The 24,353-nt window shown below is 50.5% G+C and overlaps 1 protein-coding gene across 5 annotated transcripts in view; it reads left to right on the forward strand.

Moving 5' to 3' along the window:
* The window catches only part of LOC135054704 (zinc finger protein OZF-like), a 43,115-nt gene that overhangs the window by 14,557 nt on the left and 4,205 nt on the right, over positions 1-24,353 (forward strand). Inside the window, exons 2-8 of one of the 5 annotated variants that reach the window (XM_063957979.1) lie at positions 10,582-10,784; positions 11,012-11,147; positions 11,607-11,792; positions 12,465-12,540; positions 12,619-12,731; positions 13,385-13,493; positions 19,778-19,817. In XM_063957979.1, the coding sequence (XP_063814049.1) occupies positions 11,070-11,147; positions 11,607-11,792; positions 12,465-12,540; positions 12,619-12,731; positions 13,385-13,493; positions 19,778-19,817 (602 nt within the window). In that variant the 5' untranslated portion in view covers positions 10,582-10,784; positions 11,012-11,069. The remainder of the gene's footprint in view (positions 1-10,581; positions 10,785-11,011; positions 11,148-11,606; positions 11,793-12,464; positions 12,541-12,618; positions 12,732-13,384; positions 13,494-19,777; positions 19,818-24,353) is intronic. The other 4 variants (XM_063957980.1, XM_063957982.1, XM_063957981.1 and 1 more) reach the window with 4 other exon arrangements.

Below are 24,353 nucleotides of genomic sequence, written 5' to 3' on the forward strand. Positions count from 1 at the left end.
CTTCATCCCAGTCACTGTCCTGCGCTTTCTGTATCCTCCTCATCCCAGTCACTGTCCTGCGCCTTCTGTATCCTCCTCATCCCAGTCACTGTCCTGCGCCCTTCTGTATCCTCCTCATCCCAGTCACTGTCCTGCGCCTTCTGTATCCTCCTCATCCCAGTCACTGTCCTGCGCTTTCTTTATCCTCTTCATCCCAGTCACTGTCCTGCGCCTTCTGTATCCTCCTCATCCCAGTCACTGTCCTGCGCCTTCTGTATCCTCCTCATCCCAGTCACTGTCCTGCACCTTCTGTATCCTCCTCATCCCAGTCACTGTCCTGCGCTTTCTTTATCCTCTTCATCCCAGTCACTGTCCTGCGCCTTCTGTATCCTCTTCATCCCAGTCACTGTCCTGCACCTTCTGTATCCTCCTCATCCCAGTCACTGTCCTGCGCTTTCTTTATCCTCTTCATCCCAGTCACTGTCCTGCGCCTTCTGTATCCTCCTCATCCCAGTCACTGTCCTGCACCTTCTGTACCCTCCTCATCCCAGTCACTGTCCTGCACCTTCTGTATCCTCCTCATCCCAGTCACTGTCCTTTCACCTTCTGTATCCTCCTCATCCCAGTCACTGTCCTGCGCCCTTCTGTATCCTCCTCATCCCAGTCACTGTCCTGCGCCTTCTGTATCCTCCTCATCCCAGTCACTGTCCTGCGCTTTCTTTATCCTCTTCATCCCAGTCACTGTCCTGCGCCTTCTGTATCCTCCTCATCCCAGTCACTGTCCTGCGCCTTCTGTATCCTCCTCATCCCAGTCACTGTCCTGCACCTTCTGTATCCTCCTCATCCCAGTCACTGTCCTGCGCTTTCTTTATCCTCTTCATCCCAGTCACTGTCCTGCGCCTTCTGTATCCTCTTCATCCCAGTCACTGTCCTGCACCTTCTGTATCCTCCTCATCCCAGTCACTGTCCTGCGCTTTCTTTATCCTCTTCATCCCAGTCACTGTCCTGCGCCTTCTGTATCCTCCTCATCCCAGTCACTGTCCTGCACCTTCTGTATCCTCCTCATCCCAGTCACTGTCCTTTCACCTTCTGTATCCTCCTCATCCCAGTCACTGTCCTGCACCTTCTGTATCCTCCTCATCCCAGTCACTGTCCTGCACCTTCTGTATCCTCATCCCAGTCACTGTCCTGCACTTTCTTTATCCTCCTCATCCCAGTCACTGTCCTGCACCTTCTGTATCCTCCTCATCCCAGTCACTGTCCTTTCACCTTCTGTATCCTCCATCCCAGTCACTGTCCTTTCACCTTCTGTATCCTCCTCATCCCAGTCACTGTCCTGCGCTTTCTTTATCCTCCTCATCCCAGTCACTGTCCTGCACCTTCTGTATCCTCCTCATCCCAGTCACTGTCCTTTCACCTTCTGTATCCTCCTCATCCCAGTCACTGTCCTGCGCCTTCTGTAACCTCCTCATCCCAGTCACTGTCCTGCGCCTTCTGTATCCTCCTCATCCCAGTCACTGTCCTGCGCCTTCTGTATCCTCCTCATCCCAGTCACTGTCCTGCGCCTTCTGTATCCTCCTCATCCCAGTCACTGTCCTTTCACCTTCTGTATCCTCCTCATCCCAGTCACTGTCCTGCACCTTCTGTATCCTCCTCATCCCAGTCACTGTCCTGCACCTTGTGTATCCTCCTCATCCCAGTCACTGTCCTTTCACCTTCTGTATCCTCCTCATCCCAGTCACTGTCCTTTCACCTTCTTTATCCTCCTCATCCCAGTCACTGTCCTGCGCCTTCTGTAACCTCCTCATCCCAGTCACTGTCCTGCGCCTTCTGTATCCTCCTCATCCCAGTCACTGTCCTGCGCCTTCTGTATCCTCTTCATCCCAGTCACTGTCCTTTCACCTTCTGTATCCTCTTCATCCCAGTCACTGTCCTGCGCCTTCTGTATCCTCCTCATCCCAGTCACTGTCCTGCGCCTTCTGTATCCTCTTCATCCCAGTCACTGTCCTTTCACCTTCTGTATCCTCTTCATCCCAGTCACTGTCCTGCGCCTTCTTTATCCTCTTCATCCCAGTCACTGTCCTTTCACCTTCTGTATCCTCCTCATCCCAGTCACTGTCCTGCGCCTTCTGTATCCTCCTCATCCCAGTCACTGTCCTGCGCCTTCTGTATCCTCCTCATCCCAGTCACTGTCCTGCACCTTGTGTATCCTCCTCATCCCAGTCACTGACCTTTCACCTTCTGTATCCTCCTCATCCCAGTCACTGTCCTTTCACCTTCTGTATCCTCCTCATCCCAGTCACTGTCCTTTCACCTTCTGTATCCTCTTAATCCCAGTCACTGTCCTGCGCCTTCTGTATCCTCTTCATCCCAGTCACTGTCCTGCGCCTTCTGTATCCTCCTCATCCCAGTCACTGTCCTGCACCTTCTGTACCCTCCTCATCCCAGTCACTGTCCTTTCACCTTCTGTATCCTCCTCATCCCAGTCACTGTCCTGCACCTTCTGTATCCTCCTCATCCCAGTCACTGTCCTGCACCTTCTGTATCCTCCTCATCCCAGTCACTGTCCTTTCACCTTCTGTACCCTCCTCATCCCAGTCACTGTCCTGCGCCTTCTGTATCCTCCTCATCCCAGTCACTGTCCTTTCACCTTCTGTATCCTCATCCCAGTCACTGTCCTGCGCCTTCTGTATCCTCCTCATCCCAGTCACTGTCCTTTCACCTTCTGTATCCTCATCCCAGTCACTGTCCTTTCACCTTCTGTATCCTCCTCATCCCAATCACTGTCCTGCGCCTTCTGTATCCTCCTCATCCCAGTCACTGTCCTGCGCCTTCTGTATCCTCCTCATCCCAGTCACTGTCCTTTCACCTTCTGTATCCTCATCCCAGTCACTGTCCTTTCACCTTCTGTATCCTCATCCCAGTCACTGTCCTTTCACCTTCTGTATCCTCCTCATCCCAGTCACTGTCCTTTCGCCTTCTGTATCCTCCTCATCCCAGTCACTGTCCTTTCGCCTTCTGTATCCTCCTCATCCCAGTCACTGTCCTTTCGCCTTCTGTATCCTCCTCATCCCAGTCACTGTCCTTTCGCCTTCTGTATCCTCCTCATCCCAGTCACTGTCCTTTCGCCTTCTGTATCCTCCTCATCCCAGTCACTGTCCTTTCGCCTTCTGTATCCTCCTCATCCCAGTCACTGTCCTTTCGCCTTCTGTATCCTCCTCATCCCAGTCACTGTCCTTTCGCCTTCTGTATCCTCCTCATCCCAGTCACTGTCCTTTCACCTTCTGTATCCTCCTCATCCCAGTCACTGTCCTTTCACCTTCTGTATCCTCCTCATCCCAGTCACTGTCCTTTCACCTTCTGTATCCTCCTCATCCCAGTCACTGTCCTTTCACCTTCTGTATCCTCCTCATCCCAGTCACTGTCCTTTCACCTTCTGTATCCTCCTCATCCCAGTCACTGTCCTTTCACCTTCTGTATCCTCCTCATCCCAGTCACTGTCCTGCGCCTTCTGTATCCTCCTCATCCCAGTCACTGTCCTGCGCCTTCTGTATCCTCCTCATCCCAGTCACTGTCCTTTCACCTTCTGTATCCTCCTCATCCCAGTCACTGTCCTGCACCTTCTGTATCCTCCTCATCCCAGTCACTGTCCTGCACCTTCTGTATCCTCCTCATCCCAGTCACTGTCCTTTCACCTTCTGTATCCTCCATCCCAGTCACTGTCCTGCGCCTTCTGTACCCTCCTCATCCCAGTCACTGTCCTGCGCCTTCTGTATCCTCCTCATCCCAGTCACTGTCCTGCGCCTTCTGTACCCTCCTCATCCCAGTCACTGTCCTGCGCCTTCTGTATCCTCCTCATCCCAGTCACTGTCCTGCACTTTCTTTATCCTCCTCATCCCAGTCACTGTCCTGCACCTTCTGTATCCTCCTCATCCCAGTCACTGTCCTTTCACCTTCTGTATCCTCCATCCCAGTCACTGTCCTTTCACCTTCTGTACCCTCCTCGTCCCAGTCACTGTCCTGCGCCTTCTGTATCCTCCTCGTCCCAGTCACTGTCCTGCGCCTTCTGTATCCTCCTCATCCCAGTCACTGTCCTGCGCCTTCTGTATCCTCCTCATCCCAGTCACTGTCCTGCGCTTTCTTTATCCTCCTCATCCCAGTCACTGTCCTGCACCTTCTGTACCCTCCTCATCCCAGTCACTGTCCTGCACCTTCTGTATCCTCCTCATCCCAGTCACTGTCCTGCACCTTCTGTATCCTCCTCATCCCAGTCACTGTCCTGCGCCTTCTGTATCCTCCTCATCCCAGTCACTGTCCTGCGCCTTCTGTATCCTCCTCATCCCAGTCACTGTCCTGCGCCTTCTGTATCCTCCTCATCCCAGTCACTGTCCTTTCACCTTCTGTATCCTCCTCATCCCAGTCACTGTCCTGCACCTTCTGTATCCTCCTCATCCCAGTCACTGTCCTGCGCCTTCTGTATCCTCCTCATCCCAGTCACTGTCCTGCGCCTTCTGTATCCTCCTCATCCCAGTCACTGTCCTTTCACCTTCTGTATCCTCCTCATCCCAGTCACTGTCCTGCACCTTGTGTATCCTCCTCATCCCAGTCACTGTCCTTTCACCTTCTGTATCCTCCTCATCCCAGTCACTGTCCTTTCACCTTCTTTATCCTCCTCATCCCAGTCACTGTCCTGCGCCTTCTGTAACCTCCTCATCCCAGTCACTGTCCTGCGCCTTCTGTATCCTCTTCATCCCAGTCACTGTCCTGCGCCTTCTGTATCCTCCTCATCCCAGTCACTGTCCTGCGCCTTCTGTATCCTCCTCATCCCAGTCACTGTCCTGCGCTTTCTGTATCCTCCTCATCCCAGTCACTGTCCTGCGCCTTCTTTATCCTCTTCATCCCAGTCACTGTCCTGCGCCTTCTGTATCCTCTTCATCCCAGTCACTGTCCTGCGCCTTCTGTGTCCTCTTCATCCCAGTCACTGTCCTGCGCCTTCTGTATCCTCCTCATCCCAGTCACTGTCCTGCGCCTTCTTTATCCTCTTCATCCCAGTCACTGTCCTGCGCCTTCTGTATCCTCTTCATCCCAGTCACTGTCCTGCGCCTTCTCTATCCTCTTCATCCCAGTCACTGTCCTGCGCCTTCTGTATCCTCTTCATCCCAGTCACTGTCCTGCGCCTTCTGTGTCCTCTTCATCCCAGTCACTGTCCTGCGCTTTCTGTATCCTCCTCATCCCAGTCACTGTCCTGCGCCTTCTGTATCCTCCTCATCCCAGTCACTGTCCTGCGCCTTCTTTATCCTCTTCATCCCAGTCACTGTCCTGCGCCTTCTGTATCCTCTTCATCCCAGTCACTGTCCTGCGCCTTCTTTATCCTCTTCATCCCAGTCACTGTCCTGCGCCTTCTGTATCCTCTTCATCCCAGTCACTGTCCTGCGCCTTCTGTATCCTCTTCATCCCAGTCACTGTCCTGCGCCTTCTGTGTCCTCCTCATCCCAGTCACTGTCCTGCGCTTTCTGTATCCTCCTCATCCCAGTCACTGTCCTGCGCCTTCTGTATCCTCCTCATCCCAGTCACTGTCCTGCGCTTTCTTTATCCTCTTCATCCCAGTCACTGTCCTGCGCCTTCTGTATCCTCCTCATCCCAGTCACTGTCCTGCGCCTTCTGTATCCTCCTCATCCCAGTCACTGTCCTGCGCCTTCTGTATCCTCCTCATCCCAGTCACTGTCCTGCGCTTTCTTTATCCTCTTCATCCCAGTCACTGTCCTGCGCTTTCTGTATCCTCCTCATCCCAGTCACTGTCCTGCGCCTTCTGTATCCTCCTCATCCCAGTCACTGTCCTGCGCCTTCTGTATCCTCCTCATCCCAGTCACTGTCCTGCGCCCTTCTGTATCCTCCTCATCCCAGTCACTGTCCTGCGCCTTCTGTATCCTCCTCATCCCAGTCACTGTCCTGCGCCTTCTGTATCCTCCTCATCCCAGTCACTGTCCTGCGCCTTCTGTATCCTCCTCATCCCAGTCACTGTCCTGCGCCTTCTGTATCCTCCTCATCCCAGTCACTGTCCTGCACCTTGTGTATCCTCCTCATCCCAGTCACTGTCCTGCACCTTCTGTATCCTCCTCATCCCAGTCACTGTCCTGCGCCTTCTGTATCCTCCTCATCCCAGTCACTGTCCTTTCACCTTCTGTATCCTCCTCATCCCAGTCACTGTCCTTTCACCTTCTGTATCCTCCTCATCCCAGTCACTGTCCTGCGCTTTCTGTATCCTCATCCCAGTCACTGTCCTGCACCTTCTGTATCCTCCTCATCCCAGTCACTGTCCTGCGCCTTCTGTATCCTCCTCATCCCAGTCACTGTCCTTTCACCTTCTGTATCCTCCTCATCCCAGTCACTGTCCTTTCACCTTCTGTATCCTCCTCATCCCAGTCACTGTCCTGCGCCTTCTGTATCCTCCTCATCCCAGTCACTGTCCTGCGCCTTCTGTATCCTCCTCATCCCAGTCACTGTCCTGCGCCTTCTGTATCCTCCTCGTCCCAGTCACTGTCCTGCGCTTTCTGTATCCTCCTCATCCCAGTCACTGTCCTTTCACCTTCTGTATCCTCCTCATCCCAGTCACTGTCCTGCGCCTTCTGTATCCTCCTCATCCCAGTCACTGTCCTGCGCCTTCTGTATCCTCCTCATCCCAGTCACTGTCCTGCGCCTTCTGTATCCTCCTCATCCCAGTCACTGTCCTGCGCCTTCTGTATCCTCCTCATCCCAGTCATTGTCCTGCACCTTCTGTATCCTCCTCATCCCAGTCACTGTCCTGCGCCTTCTGTATCCTCCTCATCCCAGTCACTGTCCTGCACCTTCTGTATCCTCCTCATCCCAGTCACTGTCCTGCGCCTTCTGTATCCTCCTCATCCCAGTCACTGTCCTTTCACCTTCTGTATCCTCCTCATCCCAGTCACTGTCCTGCGCCTTCTGTATCCTCCTCATCCCAGTCACTGTCCTTTCACCTTCTGTATCCTCCTCATCCCAGTCACTGTCCTGCACCTTCTGTATCCTCCTCATCCCAGTCACTGTCCTGCACCTTCTGTATCCTCCTCATCCCAGTCACTGTCCTGCACCTTCTGTATCCTCCTCATCCCAGTCACTGTCCTTTCACCTTCTGTATCCTCCTCATCCCAGTCACTGTCCTTTCACCTTCTGTATCCTCCATCCCAGTCACTGTCCTTTCACCTTCTGTATCCTCCTCATCCCAGTCACTGTCCTTTCACCTTCTGTATCCTCCTCATCCCAGTCACTGTCCTGCGCCTTCTGTATCCTCCTCATCCCAGTCACTGTCCTTTCACCTTCTGTATCCTCCTCATCCCAGTCACTGTCCTGCACCTTCTGTATCCTCCTCATCCCAGTCACTGTCCTGCACCTTGTGTATCCTCCTCATCCCAGTCACTGTCCTTTCACCTTCTGTATCCTCCTCATCCCAGTCACTGTCCTTTCACCTTCTTTATCCTCCTCATCCCAGTCACTGTCCTGCGCCTTCTGTAACCTCCTCATCCCAGTCACTGTCCTTTCACCTTCTGTATCCTCCTCATCCCAGTCACTGTCCTGCACCTTCTGTATCCTCCTCATCCCAGTCACTGTCCTTTCACCTTCTGTATCCTCCTCATCCCAGTCACTGTCCTGCACCTTCTGTATCCTCCTCATCCCAGTCACTGTCCTTTCACCTTCTGTATCCTCCTCATCCCAGTCACTGTCCTGCACCTTCTGTATCCTCCTCATCCCAGTCACTGTCCTGCACCTTCTGTATCCTCCTCATCCCAGTCACTGTCCTGCGCCTTCTGTATCCTCATCCCAGTCACTGTCCTGCGCCTTCTGTATCCTCCTCATCCCAGTCACTGTCCTGCGCCTTCTGTATCCTCTTCATCCCAGTCACTGTCCTGCGCCTTCTGTATCCTCTTCATCCCAGTCACTGTCCTTTCACCTTCTGTATCCTCTTCATCCCAGTCACTGTCCTGCGCCTTCTTTATCCTCTTCATCCCAGTCACTGTCCTGCGCCTTCTGTATCCTCTTCATCCCAGTCACTGTCCTGCGCCTTCTGTATCCTCCTCATCCCAGTCACTGTCCTGCGCCTTCTGTATCCTCCTCATCCCAGTCACTGTCCTGCGCTTTCTTTATCCTCTTCATCCCAGTCACTGTCCTGCGCTTTCTTTATCCTCTTCATCCCAGTCACTGTCCTGCGCCTTCTGTATCCTCTTCATCCCAGTCACTGTCCTGCACCTTCTGTATCCTCCTCATCCCAGTCACTGTCCTGCGCTTTCTTTATCCTCTTCATCCCAGTCACTGTCCTGCGCCTTCTGTATCCTCCTCATCCCAGTCACTGTCCTGTGCCTTCTGTATCCTCCTCATCCCAGTCACTGTCCTTTCACCTTCTGTATCCTCCTCATCCCAGTCACTGTCCTGCACCTTCTGTATCCTCCTCATCCCAGTCACTGTCCTTTCACCTTCTGTATCCTCCTCATCCCAGTCACTGTCCTGCACCTTCTGTATCCTCCTCATCCCAGTCACTGTCCTTTCACCTTCTGTATCCTCCTCATCCCAGTCACTGTCCTGCACCTTCTGTATCCTCCTCATCCCAGTCACTGTCCTGCACCTTCTGTATCCTCCTCATCCCAGTCACTGTCCTTTCACCTTCTGTATCCTCCTCATCCCAGTCACTGTCCTTTCACCTTCTGTATCCTCCTCATCCCAGTCACTGTCCTGCACCTTCTGTATCCTCCTCATCCCAGTCACTGTCCTTTCACCTTCTGTATCCTCCTCATCCCAGGCACTGTCCTTTCACCTTCTGTATCCTCCTCATCCCAGGCACTGTCCTTTCACCTTCTTTATCCTCCTCATCCCTGTCACTGTCCTGCACCTTCTGTATCCTCCTCATCCCAGTCACTGTCCTTTCACCTTCTGTATCCTCCTCATCCCAGTCACTGTCTTGCACCTTCTGTATCCTCCTCATCCCAGTCACTGTCCTGTACCCTCTGTATTGTCTTCATCCTAGTCACTGTCCTGTGCCTTCTGTATCATCCTCATCCCAGTCACTGTCCTGCACCTTCTGTATCCTCCTCATCCCAGTCACTGTCCTTTCACCTTCTGTATCCTCCTCATCCCAGTCACTGTCCTGCACCTTCTGTATCCTCCTCATCCCAGTCACTGTCCTTTCACCTTCTGTATCCTCCTCATCCCAGTCACTGTCCTTTCACCTTCTGTATCCTCCTCATCCCAATCACTGTCCTGCGCCTTCTGTATCCTCCTCATCCCAGTCACTGTCCTGCGCTTTCTGTATCCTCCTCATCCCAGTCACTGTCCTGCGCCTTCTGTATCCTCCTCATCCCAGTCACTGTCCTGCGCCTTCCGTATCCTCCTCATACCAGTCACTGTCCTGCGCTTTCTGTATCCTCCTCATCCCAGTCACTGTCCTTTCACCTTCTGTATCCTCCTCATCCCAGTCACTGTCCTTTCACCTTCTGTATCCTCCTCATCCCAGTCACTGTCCTTTCACCTTCTGTATCCTCCTCATCCCAGTCACTGTCCTTTCACCTTCTGTATCCTCCTCATCCCAGTCACTGTCCTGCACCTTCTGTATCCTCCTCATCCCAGTCACTGTCCTTTCACCTTCTTTATCCTCCTCATCCCAGTCACTGTCCTGCGCCTTCCGTATCCTCCTCATCCCAGTCACTGTCCTGCGCCTTCTGTATCCTCCTCATCCCAGTCACTGTCCTGCGCCTTCTGTATCCTCCTCATCCCAGTCACTGTCCTGCGCCTTCTGTATCCTCCTCATCCCAGTCACTGTCCTGCGCCTTCTGTATCCTCCTCATCCCAGTCACTGTCCTGCGCCTTCTGTATCCTCCTCATCCCAGTCACTGTCCTGCGCCTTCTGTATCCTCCTCATCCCAGTCACTGTCCTGCGCCTTCTGTATCCTCCTCATCCCAGTCACTGTCCTTTCACCTTCTGTATCCTCCTCATCCCAGTCACTGTCCTTTCACCTTCTTTATCCTCCTCATCCCAGTCACTGTCCTTTCACCTTCTTTATCCTCCTCATCCCAGTCACTGTCCTTTCACCTTCTTTATCCTCCTCATCCCAGTCACTGTCCTTTCACCTTCTTTATCCTCCTCATCCCAGTCACTGTCCTTTCACCTTCTTTATCCTCCTCATCCCAGTCACTGTCCTTTCACCTTCTTTATCCTCCTCATCCCAGTCACTGTCCTTTCACCTTCTTTATCCTCCTCATCCCAGTCACTGTCCTTTCACCTTCTTTATCCTCCTCATCCCAGTCACTGTCCTTTCACCTTCTTTATCCTCCTCATCCCAGTCACTGTCCTTTCACCTTCTTTATCCTCCTCATCCCAGTCACTGTCCTTTCACCTTCTTTATCCTCCTCATCCCAGTCACTGTCCTTTCACCTTCTTTATCCTCCTCATCCCAGTCACTGTCCTTTCACCTTCTTTATCCTCCTCTTCCCAGTCACTGTCCTTTCACCTTCTTTATCCTCCTCTTCCCAGTCACTGTCCTGTACCCTCTGTATTGTCTTCATCCTAGTCACTGTCCTGTGCCTTCTGTATCATCCTAGTTACTGTCCTGTTGCCTTCAGTATCATCATCCCAGTCACTGGCCTGCGCCTTCTGTATCATCATCCCAGTCACTGGCCTGCACTATTAAATGGAAGCAGAGGAGGAGAGACTTGTGAGCAGAGGTCAGGCAGAAGAAAAGATGAGATTGCACATACACCCTGGAAAGCTGGCCGGATTTCAGGACTGTAAACTATTCTGAAAGGTGATAGCACTTTGCTAGCTTTATCAAGTTTTCCTACTTTTGCGCCAATTCTCTTTGCTACGGTTTATTGCTAAATCTTTTCCACCATCCTATTTATGTGTACACAGGATTGTTTCATGCGAGCTACAGCTCCTTGTCCACATACATCTTATCCTCCGTCAAACCTGATAATCTCTTGTGCTAGGATTTTATGGTGTACTGCATTAAAGGTTTGTCTTAATTTATAGAGGACACCTCTGGGTCATCATCTCCCACTTGTACCAGAGCCTGTACTCGGGGGCTGCGATGGAGGAAGAGAGAAGTTACAGGACTGAGAGAATATTAAACATCACCCTGGAGATCATCCATCTGCTGACTGGGGAGGTGAGGTGATCTGGGTGTGTCACAGTGATATCACACATCTCTAACCAGGGACCTGACTGGGGAGGTGAGGGGATCTGGGAGTGTCACAGTGACGTCACTTATATCTATAGTAATAATACAGGGACATGACTGGGGCGGTGAGGAGATCTGGGAGAGTGTCAGTGACATCACTCTTACCTCTATTACTAACACAGGGACCTGACTGGGGAGGTGAGCGAGTATGGGAGTCACAGTAACCTGAATAGGGTGATGAGGAAGATTGAGACTGTCAACAGTTTTCTTTTCAAAACTCCAGGACTTATGAGATGGTTGAGATTGTGGTAATGTCAGAATTATTTTGTATCTCTTGATAAGACAGTCATATAAATGGAGACTTGTGAGTTTCTGCGAGTTAATCTTATCTCAACCATTGCAATGAGATTTACAATTAATTTTTAATACTTTTCTTTCAAAATACAGGACCTCACAATGGTTACTAAGACATTCGAGGAACGTGAGAAACCCAGCAACCATCCCCATGTGTCAGGAGGGATGAGCAGGATCCAGTTCCCCAACATGGCGCCTCCACCTCGCTCACTGATACATGACAATGAACAGAAGATCCTGGAACTCACCAACAAGATCATTCAGCTGCTGACTGGAGAGGTGACTGCTGGGAATGGGGCATTATACAGTAACACCAGGGGACATGTCTAGGTGATGACTGGAGAGGTGACATTATACAATAATACCAGGGGATGTGTCTGGGTGATGACTGGAGAGGTTACTGCCGGGAATGGGGCATTATACAGTAACACCAGGGGACGTGTCTGTGTGATGACTGGAGAGGTGACTGCTGGGAATGGGACATTATACAGTAACACCAGGGGACGTGTCTGGGTGATGACTGGAGAGGTGCCTGCTGGGGATGGGGCATTATACAGTAACACCAGGGGATGTGTCTGGGTGATGACTGGAGAGGCGACTGCTGGGAATGGGACATTATACAGTAACACCAGGGGACGTGTTTGGGTGATTGGAGAGGCGACTGCTGGGAATGGGGCATTATACAGTTACACCAGGGGATGTGTCTGGAGAGGTGACTGCTGGGAATGGGACATTATACAGTAACACCAGGGGATGTGTCTGGGTGATGACTGGAGAGGTGACTGCTGGGACATTATACAGTAACACCAGGGGATGTGTCTGGAGAGGTCACTGCTGGGAATGGGGCATTATACAGTAACACCAGGGGATGTGTCTGGGTGATGACTGTATCATTGTGTGTGTCCGGTTCCTATAAGGTGTCAGGATGTCACTGTCTGTCTCTCCATGCAGGAGGGGGAGTATATAGAGGAACACAGGGGTCTGTACAAGGACGTGATGGAGAATCATCGGCCCCTCACATCACTTGGTAAGGCAATATGTTCTGTTTTGAAGGATCCACATAAATATAGCATCTAATAATCACATCTATATATAATATATTCAGTCACTGTGTCTCCTACAGATGGGTCCAGCAGCACAAATACCCCAGAGAGAGATCCTGGTCTTCTATTCTCTTGGAACTCGGAGGAGAATTACAATATCACTCTTCAAAATCAGGTAGGTACCAGATAAGGTTGCAGAATCATTTGTAGTGATAGTCTTCTATTTAAAGGGCAGGTAAATGTTTGTAATCAGGTGTCAGACTCACTGCCGGTGTTGCCTTAGGGGTCTATTCAGTTAGTGCCAAACACTGTTGGAGAAATGGCAGTAATTCGACACCCCCTATTCAATTGCTAGTTTGACAGTTTTAGGGTCCGTTTTAGAATTCGCCAAAACACGTGGATTCGACAGTAAGTTGTCGATCCACGTGTTTTTTGCCAACAGTCGGAAAAACGCCACTTGCATTGAATAGGTCGAATTCAAATTCGATTTACTACTGGTGAAAAATTGATTAGACCCCATAATGTGCAAAGGGTGTGTCTCATGTGTATTACTCAAGTAATCCCTCTTAGTGCCTGTCCCACCCTCTACTGCCTAACCCACCCCAGCATAGGGCTTCTGACAGTCTGGATTCTGGTGCAGGCACTGAGAGCAATGTCTGTATTCCTGCGCCAGTGTTGTGTCGAGATTTTGGGTTTTCGACTGCCGACATCCCGACTGCACATGCACCCCCTGTCTCTGCTACGTTATCTTGGTGGAGATGCCACTAAAAGGGTAGAACTGGTGACACCACTATTCATTGTATCCAAAATTTTCTATGTATTATATAGATAGAAAGCATGCCTATTGTTAAAGTGGAAGATATTGAGGGAGAGAAGACATACGTGAGGTTTGATCAGCAATGTAAGGAGGAGGAAATCCCCACAGATATTGGCACAGGTGAGTAATAATCACTACGTACGGTACAGAATCACATTCTCCTTCAGTCACTTATAACAATCTTTCTACAACTGTAAGTACATAATAATGAGGGAAATATCTGTCCAGTGGGGGATTCAGGAGTCGTCAACCCCAATTACACTCCTGCTCTCCTCCTCACATCATGTCACTGTGTGATACCAGCCCAGAGATCTGACCAGTCTCCTCCCCACACTCACTGGTGTATCTCATACATCAGGAGCCATCAGCCCCTATTATACTCCTGCTCTCTCCCTCACATCATGTCACTGTGTGTTACCAGCCCAGAGATCTGACCAGTCTCCTCCCCACACTCTCTGGTGTATCTCATACATCAGGAGCCATCAGCCCCTATTATACTGCTGCTCTCCCCTCACATCATGTCACTGTGTGTTACCAGCCCAGAGATCTGACCAGTCTCCTCCCCACACACTCTGGTAGAGACTGACCTTTGGGTGGAGTGTAGATTCAGTGTTGGTCTAGAAACGGCCATCCCTAGTCTCGCTAAGTTTCTCTGACGTCCTAGTGGATGCTGGGAACTCCGTAAGGACCATGGGGAATAGACGGGCTCCGCAGGAGACTGGGCACTCTAAAAGAAAGATTAGGTACTATCTGGTGTGCACTGGCTCCTCCCTCTATGCCCCTCCTCCAGACCTCAGTTAGATTTCTGTGCCCGGCCGAGCTGGATGCACACTAGGGGCTCTCCTGAGCTCCTAGAAAGAAAGTATAATTTAGGTTTTTTATTTTACAGTGAGACCTGCTGGCAACAGGCTCACTGCAACGAGGGACTAAGGGGAGAAGAAGCGAACCTACCTGCTTGCAGCTAGCTTGGGCTTCTTAGGCTACTGGACACCATTAGCTCCAGAGGGATCGACCGCAGGACCCGTCCTTGGTGTTTGTTCCCGGAGCCGCGCCGCCGTCCCCCTTACAGAGCCAGAAGCATGAAGTTGGTCCGGAAAATCGGCGGCAGAAGACTTCAGTCTTCACCAAGGTAGCGCACAGCACTGCAGCTGTGCGCCATTGCTCCTTATACACACTTCACACTCCGGTCACTGAGGGTGCAGGGCGCTGGGGGGGGGGGGCGCCTTGAGCAGCAATAAAAACACCTTGGCTGGCAAAATAATCACAATATATAGCCCCAGAGGCTATATATGTGATAGATACCCCTGCCAGAATCCATAAAAAAGCGGGAGAAAAGTCAGCCGAAAAAGGGGCGGAGATATCTCCCTCAGCACACTGGCGCCATTTCTCCCTCACAGTTCCGCTGGAAGGAAGCTCCCTGGCTCTCCCCTGCAGTCTGCACTACAGAAAGGGTAAAAAAGAGAGGGGGGGGGCCACTAAATTTAGGCGCAGTATAACTTATAGCAGCTATAAGGGGACATAATTCAGTTAGTCCCTGCATTATATAGCGCTCTGGTGTGTCCTGGCATACTCTCTCTGTCTCCCCAAAGGGCTTTTGTGGGGTCCTGTCTCCTGTTAAGAGCATTCCCTGTGTGTGTGCGGTGTGTCGGTACAACTGTGTCGACATGTTTGAGGAGGAGGCTTATGTGGAGGCAGAGCAGATGGCTATAAATGTGATGTCACCCCCTGCGGGGCAGACACCTGAGTGGATGGACTTATGGAAGGAATTACGTGCAAGTGTCGACTCCTTACATAAAAAATTTGACGACATGCCAAATGCGGGACAGCCGGCTTCTCAGCTCGTGCCTGCCCAGACGACTCAAAGGCCATCAGGGGCTCTAAAGCGCCCACTACCTCAGATGGCAGACACAGATGTCGACACGGATACTGATACCAGTGTCGACGACGAAGAGTCTAATTTAATGTCCACTAGGGCCATTCGTTGCATGATTGAGGCAATGAAAGAGGTATTACACATTTCTGATATAAACCCAGGTACCTCAAAAAAGGGTATTATGTTTGGGGAGAAAAAACTACCCATAGTTTTTCCCCCATCTGAAGAATTTAATGAAGTGTGTGAAGAAGCGTGGGCTTTCCCCGATAAAAAATTGGTAATTTCTAAAAAGTTACTAATGGCGTTCCCTTTCTCGCCAGAGGATAGGTCACGTTGGGAAACTCCCCCTAGGGTGGATAAAGCGCTGAAAATATTGACACCCTAGACAGGGACACTATATTGCTAACCATAGAGCATATAAAAGACTCAGTCTTATACATGAGAGATGCACAGAGGGAGATCTGCCGGCTGGCATCTAGAGTAAGTGCATTGTCCATTTCTGCTATGAGAGGCTTATGGACTCGGCAGTGGACAGGGGATGCAGATTCAAAAAGGCACATGGAAGTTTTGCCTTATAAGGGTGAGGAGTTATTTGGGGATGGTCTCTCAGACCTAGTTTCCACAGCAACAGCTGGGAAGTCAGCATTTTTGCCCCATGTCCCCTCACAGCCTAAGAAAGCGCCGTATTATCAGGTACAGTCCTTTCGACCCCAGAAAAACAGGCGGGGAAAAGGCGGGTCCTTTCTGTCTAGAGGCAGAGGTAGAGGGAAAAAGCTGCAGCATACAGCCAGTTCCCAGGAGCAAAAGTCCTCCCCCGCTTCTTCCAAGTCCGCCGCATGACGGTGGGGCTCCACAGGCGGAGCCAGGTACGGTGGGGGGCCGCCTCAAAAACTTCAGCGATCAGTGGGTTCGCTCACAGGTGGATCCCTGGATCCTTCAAGTGGTATCTCAGGGGTACAAGCTGGAATTCGAGGCGTCTCCCCCCCGCCGTTTCCTCAAATCTGCCTTGCTAACGACTCCCTCGGGCAGGGAGGCTGTGCTAGAGGCAATTCACAAGCTGTATTCCCAGCAGGTGATAGTCAAGGTGCCCCTACTTCAACAAGGACGGGGTTACTATTCCACACTGTTTGTGGTACCGAAACCGGACGGTTCGGTGAGACCCATTTTAAAATTGAAATCCTTTAACACATACATAAAAAGATTCAAGTTCAAGATGGAATCGCTCAGGGCGGTTATTGCAAGCCTGGACGAGGGGGATTACATGGTATCCCTGGACATCAAGGATGCTTACCTGCATGTCCCCATTTACCTTCCTCACCAGGAGTACCTCAGATTTGTGGTACAGGATTGCCATTACCAATTCCAGACACTGCCGTTTGGACTGTCCACGGCACCGAGGGTGTTTACCAAGGTAATGGCAGAAATGATGATACTCCTTCGAAAAAAGGGAGTTTTAATTAACTTGGACGATCTCCTTATAAAGGCGAGGTCCAAGGAGCAGTTGTTGGTCGGAGTAGCACTATCTCGGGAAGTGCTACAACAGAACGGCTGGATTCTAAACATTCCAAAGTCACAGCTGGTTCCTTCCACGCGCCTACTGTTCCTGGGGATGGTTCTGGACACAGAACAGAAAAAAGTGTTTCTCCCGCAGGAGAAAGCCGAAGAGCTGTCATCTCCTAGTCAGAGACCTCCTGAAACCAAAACAGGTATCGGTGCATCACTGCACACGAGTCCTGGGAAAAATGGTGGCTTCATACGAAGCCATTCCATTCGGCAGGTTCCATGCAAGGACCTTCCAGTGGGACCTCTTGGACAAGTGGTCGGGATCGCATCTTCAGATGCATCGACTGATAACCCTGTCCCCAAGGACCAGGGTGTCTCTGCTGTGGTGGCTGCAGAGTGCTCATCTTCTAGAGGGCCGCAGATTCGGCATACAGGACTGGGTCCTGGTGACCACGGATTCCAGCCTTCGAGGCTGGGGGGCAGTCACACAGGGAAGAAATTTCCAAGGACTTTGGTCAAGTCAGGAGTCGTCCCTACACATAAATATTCTGGAACTGAGGGCCATTTACAATGCCCTAAGTCAGGCAAGGCCCCTGCTTCAAAACCAGCCGGTACTGATCCAATCAGACAACATCACGGCGGTCGCCCATGTAAACCGACAGGGCGGCACAAGAAGCAGGATGGCGATGGCAGAAGCCACAAGGATTCTCCGATGGGCGGAAAATCACGTCATAGCACTGTCAGCAGTGTTCATTCCGGGAGTGGACAACTGGGAAGCAGACTTCCTCAGCAGACACGACCTACACCCGGGAGAATGGGGATTTCATCCAGAAGTCTTCCAAATGATTGTACACCGTTGGGAAAGGCCACAGGTGGACATGATGGCGTCCCGCCTCAACAAAAAACTAAAGAGATATTGCGCCAGGTCAAGGGACCTTCAGGCGATAGCTGTGGACGCTCTGGTGACACCGTGGGTGTACCAGTCGGTTTATGTGTTCCCTCTGCCTCTCATACCAAAGGTACTGAGAATAATAAGAAGGCGAGGAGTAAGAACGATACTCGTGGTTCCGGATTGGCCAAGAAGAGCTTGGTACCCAGAACTTCAAGAAATTATATCAGAGGACCCATGGCCTCTACCGCTCAGACAGGATCTGCTACAGCAGGGGCCCTGTCTGTTCCAAGACTTACCGCGGCTGCGTTTGACGGCATGGCGGTTGAATTCCGGATCCTAAAGGAAAAGGGCATTCCGGAGGAAGTCATTCCTACGCTGATAAAAGCCAGGAAAGAAGTAACCGCAAACCATTATCACCGTATTTGGCGAAAATATGTTGCGTGGTGTGAGGCCAGGAAGGCCCCTACTGAGGAATTTCAGCTGGGTCGTTTTCTGCACTTCCTACAGTCGGGAGTGACTATGGGCCTAAAATTGGGTTCCATTAAGGTCCAGATTTCGGCTCTGTCGATTTTCTTCCAGAAAGAACTGGCTTCACTGCCTGAAGTTCAGACATTTGTAAAGGGAGTGCTACATATTCAGCCCCCTTTTGTGCCTCCTGTGGCACCTTGGGATCTCAACGTGGTGTTGAGTTTCCTGAAATCACATTGGTTTGAGCCACTTAAAACTGTGGATCTGAAATATCTCACGTGGAAAGTGGTCATGTTATTGGCCTTGGCTTCGGCCAGGCGTGTGTCAGAATTGGCGGCTTTGTCATGTAAAAGCCCTTATCTGATTTTCCATATGGATAGGGCAGAATTGAGGACTCGTCCCCAGTTTCTCCCAAAGGTGGTATCAGCTTTTCACTTGAACCAACCTATTGTAGTGCCTGCGGCTACTAGGGACTTGGAGGATTCCAAGTTACTGGACGTAGTCAGGGCCTTGAAAATTTATGTTTCCAGGACGGCTGGAGTCGGGAAAACTGACTCGCTATTTATCCTGTATGCACCCAACAAGCTGGGTGCTCCTGCTTCTAAGCAGACTATTGCTCGCTGGATTTGTAGCACAATTCAGCTGGCGCATTCTGCGGCTGGATTGCCGCATCCTAAATCAGTAAAAGCCCATTCCACGAGGAAAGTGGGCTCTTCTTGGGCGGCTGCCCGAGGGGTCTCTGCTTTACAACTTTGCCGAGCTGCAACTTGGTCAGGGGCAAACACGTTTGCAAAATTCTACAAATTTGATACCCTGGCTGAGGAGGACCTTGAGTTCTCTCATTCGGTGCTGCAGAGTCATCCGCACTCTCCCGCCCGTTTGGGAGCTTTGGTATAATCCCCATGGTCCTTACGGAGTTCCCAGCATCCACTAGGACGTCAGAGAAAATAAGATTTTACTCACCGGTAAATCTATTTCTCGTAGTCCGTAGTGGATGCTGGGCGCCCATCCCAAGTGCGGATTGTCTGCAATACTTGTGTATAGTTATTGCCTAACTAAAGGGTTATTGTTGAGCCATCTGTTGAGAGGCTCAGTTGTTATCATACTGTTAACTGGGTATTTGTATCACGAGTTATACGGTGTGATTGGTGTGGCTGGTATGAGTCTTACCCGGGATTCAAAATCCTTCCTTATTGTGTCAGTTCTTCCGGGCACAGTATCCTAACTGAGGTCTGGAGGAGGGTCATAGAGGGAGGAGCCAGTGCACACCAGGTAGTCCTAATTCTTTCTTTTAGAGTGCCCAGTCTCCTGCGGAGCCCGTCTATTCCCCATGGTCCTTACGGAGTTCCCAGCATCCACTACGGACTACGAGAAATAGATTTACCGGTGAGTAAAATCTTATTTTTTGGTACATCTCCATCAGATATAGTGTGTACCCTTGATTGAAAATTTGTACCTAAAATGTATTGGAGGACATGGATCTTCCCTTCTGGATGGTCTCTTGCTGTTATTTGTTATAAAGACTTAAGTGATGTTTCTTTACTGTTATTATAAAAGGGCCTGCTGCTAGACAGTCCGACTTAAATTTATGAGGCAGTGTGGCCCATTAGCTTTGCTGAAAGGGATTTTTCATTATGTAAAAAAATAAGTTTTTGTTATATATTTCAGATAAACAGAACCTCGGCAATATGTTGGGTGGAGCAATCCTTTTTCTCTATCGTCCTAGTGGATGCTGGGGTTCCTGAAAGGACCATGGGGAATAGCGGCTCCGCAGGAGACAGGGCACAAAAAGTAAAGCTTTAGGATCAGGTGGTGTGCACTGGCTCCTCCCCCTATGACCCTCCTCCAAGCCAGTTAGATTTTGTGCCCGGCCGAGAAGGGTGCAATTCTAGGTGGCTCTCATAAAGAGCTGCTTAGAGAGTTTAGCTTAGGTTTTTTATTTTACAGTGATTCCTGCTGGCAACAGGATCACTGCAACGAGGGACAGAGGGGAGAAGAAGTGAACTCACCTGCGTGCAGGATGGATTGGCTTCTTGGCTACTGGACATGAAGCTCCAGAGGGACGATCACAGGTACAGCCTGGATGGTCACCGGAGCCACGCCGCCGGCCCCCTCACAGATGCTGAAGCAAGAAGAGGTCCAGAATCGGCGGCTGAAGACTCCTGCAGTCTTCTTAAGGTAGCGCACAGCACTGCAGCTGTGCGCCATTTTCCTCTCAGCACACTTCACACGGCAGTCACTGAGGGTGCAGGGCGCTGGGGGGGGGCGCCCTGGGAGGCAAATGAAAACCTTTAAAAAGGCTAAAAATACCTCACATATAGCCCCAGAGGCTATATGGAGATATTTACCCCTGCCTAAATGTACTAAATAGCGGGAGACGAGCCCGCCGGAAAAGGGGCGGGGCCTATCTCCTCAGCACACGGCGCCATTTTCTGTCACAGCTCCGCTGGTCAGGAAGGCTCCCAGGTCTCTCCCCTGCACTGCACTACAGAAACAGGGTATAACAGAGAGGGGGGGCAAAATAAATGGCTATATATATATATTAATATAAAAGCAGCTATAAGGGAGCACTTAATCATAAGGCTATCCCTGTCATATATAGCGCTTTTTGGTGTGTGCTGGCAGACTCTCCCTCTGTCTCCCCAAAGGGCTAGTGGGTCCTGTCTTCGTATAGAGCATTCCCTGTGTGTCTGCTGTGTGTCGGTACGTGTGTGTCGACATGTATGAGGACGATATTGGCGTGGAGGCGGAGCAATTGCCTGTAATGGTGATGTCACTCTCTAGGGAGTCGACACCGGAATGGATGGCTTATTTAGGAAATTACGTGATAATGTCAACACGCTGCAAAGTCGGTTGACGACATGAGACGGCCGACAAACAATTAGTACGGTCCAGACGTCTCAAAAACACCGTCAAGGGTTTTTAAAACGCCCGTTTACTTTAGTCGGTCGACACAGACACAGACAGGGACACTGAATCCAGTGTCGACGGTGAATAAACAAACGTATTCCTTATTAGGGCCACACGTTAAAGGCAATGATGGAGGTGTTACGTATTTCTGATACTACAAGTACCACAAAAGAGGGTATTATGTGGGATGTGAAAAAACTACCATAGTTTTTCCTGAATCAGATAAATTAAATAAAGTGTGTGATGATGCGTGGGTTCCCCCCGATAGAAAATTATGGGCGGTATACCCTTTCCCGCCAGAAGTTAGGGCGCGTTGGGAAACACCCCTTAAGGTGGATAAGGCGCTCACACGCTTATCAAAACAAGTGGCGGTACCGTCTATAGATAGGGCCGTCCTCAAGGACCAGCTGACAAGGCTGGAAAATATAATAAAAAGTATATACACACATACTGGTGTTATACTGCGGCCAGCGATCGCCTCAGCCTGGATGTGCAGAGCTAGGGTGGCTTGGTCGGATTCCCTGACTAAAAATATTGATACCCTTGACAGGGACAGTATTTTATTGACTATAGAGCATTTCTATATATGCGAGATGCACAGAGGGATATTTGCACTCTGGCATCATGAATAAACGCGATGTCCATAACTGCCAGAAGATGTTATGGACACGACAGTGGTCAGGTGATGCAGATTCCAAACGGCACAGTATGGCCGTATAAAGGAAGAGGACTTGTTTGGGGTCGGTCCATCGGACCTGGTGGTCACGGCAACTGCTGGAAAATCCACCGTTTTTTACCCTAAGTCACATCTCTGCAGAAAAAGACACCGTCTTTTCAGCCTCAGTCCTCTCGTCCCTATAAGATCATATCTGCCCAGGGATAGAGGAAAGGGAAGAAGACTGCAGCAGGCAGCCCATTCCCAGGAACAGAAGCGTTCCACCGCGTCTGACAAGTTCTCAGCATGGCGCTGAGACCGTACAGGACCCCTGGATCCTACAAGTAGTATCCCGGGGGTACAGATGGGAATGTCGAGACGTTTCCCCTTCGCAGGCTCCTGAAGTCTGCTTTACCAAGTCTCCCTCCGACAAGGAGGTAGTATGGGAAAAAATTCACAAGCTGTATTCCCAGCAGGTGATAATTAAATTACCCCTCCTACTACAGAAAAGGGGTATTATTCCACACTATATTGTGGTACTGAAGCCAGAAGGCTAGGTGAGACTTATTCTAAAAATTTTTTTTTGAACACTTACAAAGGTTCAAATTAAGATGAAGTCACTCAGAGCAGTGATAACGAACCAGGAAGAAGGGGACTATATAGTGTCCCGGGACATCAGGGATGCTTACCTCTATGTCCCAAATTTGCCCTTCTCACTAAGGGTACCTCAGGTTCGTGGTGCAGAACTGTCACTATCAGTTTCAGACGCTGCCGTTTGGATTGTCCACGGCACCCCGGGGTCTTTACCAAGGTAATGGCCGAAATGATTCTTCTTCGAAGAAAAGGCGTCTTAATTATCCCTTACTTGGACGATCTCCTGATAGGGGCATAGTCCAGGGAACAGTTGGAGGTCGGAGTAGCACTATCTCGGATACTGCTACAATCAGCACGGGTGGATTCTAAATATTCCAAAATCGCAGCTGATCCCGACGACACGTCTGCTGTGCCTAGGGATGATTCTGGACACAGTCCAGAAAAAGGTGTTTCTCCCGGAAGAGAAAGCCAGGGAGTTATCCGAGCAAGTCAGGAACCGCCTAAAAACAGTGCATCATTGCACAAGGGTCCTGGTAAAAATGGTGGCTTCCTACGAAGCAATTCCATTCGGCAGATTTCACGTAAGAACTTTTCAGTGGGATCTGCTGGACAAATGGTCCGGATCGCATCTTCAGATGCATCAGCGGATAACCCAATATCCAAGGACAAGGGTGTCTCTCCTGTGGTGGTTATAGAGTGCTCATCTTCTAGAGGGCCGCAGATTCGGCATTCAGGATTGGATGCTGGTAACCACGGAGCCCAGCCTGAGAGGCTGGGGAGCAGTCACACAAGGGAAAAATTTCCAGGGAGTGTGATCAAGTATGGAGACTTTTCTCCACATAAATATACTGGAGCTAAGGGTAAATTTATAATGCTCTAAGCTTAGCAAGACCTCTGCTTCAAGGTCAGCCGGTATTGATCCAGTGGGAAAAACATCACGGCAGTCGCCCACGTAAACAGACAGGGCGACACAAGAAGCAGGAGGGCAATGGCAGAAACTGCAAGGACTTTTCGCTGGGCGGAAAATCATGTGATAACACTGTCAGCAGTTTTTCATCCCGGGAATGGAAACTGGGAAGCAGACTTCCTCAGCACGACCTCCACCCGGGAGAGTGGAAACTTCATTGAGAAGTTTTTTCCACATGATTGTAAACCGTTGGGAAATACCAAAGGTGGACATGATGGCGTCCCGTCTGAACAAAAAACGGGACAGGTATTGCGCCAGGTCAAGAGACTCTCAGGCAATAGATGTGGACGTTCTGGTAACACCGTGGGTGTACCAGTCGGTGTATGTGTTCCCTCCTCTGCTTCTCATACCTAAGGTGCTGAGAATTATAAGACGTAGAGGAGTAAGAACTATACTCATGGCTCCGGATTGGCCAAGAAGGACTTGGTACCCGGAACTTCAAGAGATGCTTACAGAGGTCTTATGGCCTCTGCCGCTAAGAAGGGACTTGTTTCAGCAAGTACCATGTCTGTTCCAAGACTTACCGCAGCTGCGTTTGTCGGCATGGCGATGGAAAGCCAGATCCTAAGGGAAAAAAGGCATTCCGGAAGAGGTCATTCCTACCCTGGTCAAAGCCAGAAAGGAGGTGACTGCACAACATTATCACCACGTGTGGCGAAAATATGTTGCGTGGTGTGAGGCCAGGAAGGCCCCACAAAGAAATTTCAACTCGGTCGTTTCCTGCATTTCCTGCAAACAGGAGTGTCTATGGGCCTCAAATTGGGGTCCATTAAGGTTCAAATTCGGCCCTGTAAATTTTCTTCCAGAAAGAATTGGCTTCAGTTCCTGAAGTCCAGAAGTTTGTCAAGGGAGTATTGCATATACAAACCCCTTTTTTTTTTGTGCCTCCAGTGGCACTGTGGGATCTCAACGTAGTTCTGGGATTCCTCAAATCACATTGGTTTAAAACCAGTCAAATATGTGGATTTGAAGCATCTCACATAAAAAGTGACCATGCTCTTGGCCCTGGCCTGGACCAGGCGAGTGTCAAATTGGTGGTTTTTTCTCAAAAAAGCCCATATCTGTTTGTCCATTCGGACAGGGCAGAGCTGCGGACTCGTCCCCAGTTCTCTCCCTAA

Source organism: Pseudophryne corroboree, chromosome 3, assembly GCF_028390025.1.
Source record: "Pseudophryne corroboree isolate aPseCor3 chromosome 3, aPseCor3.hap2, whole genome shotgun sequence".
Taxonomy (NCBI): domain Eukaryota; kingdom Metazoa; phylum Chordata; class Amphibia; order Anura; family Myobatrachidae; genus Pseudophryne; species Pseudophryne corroboree.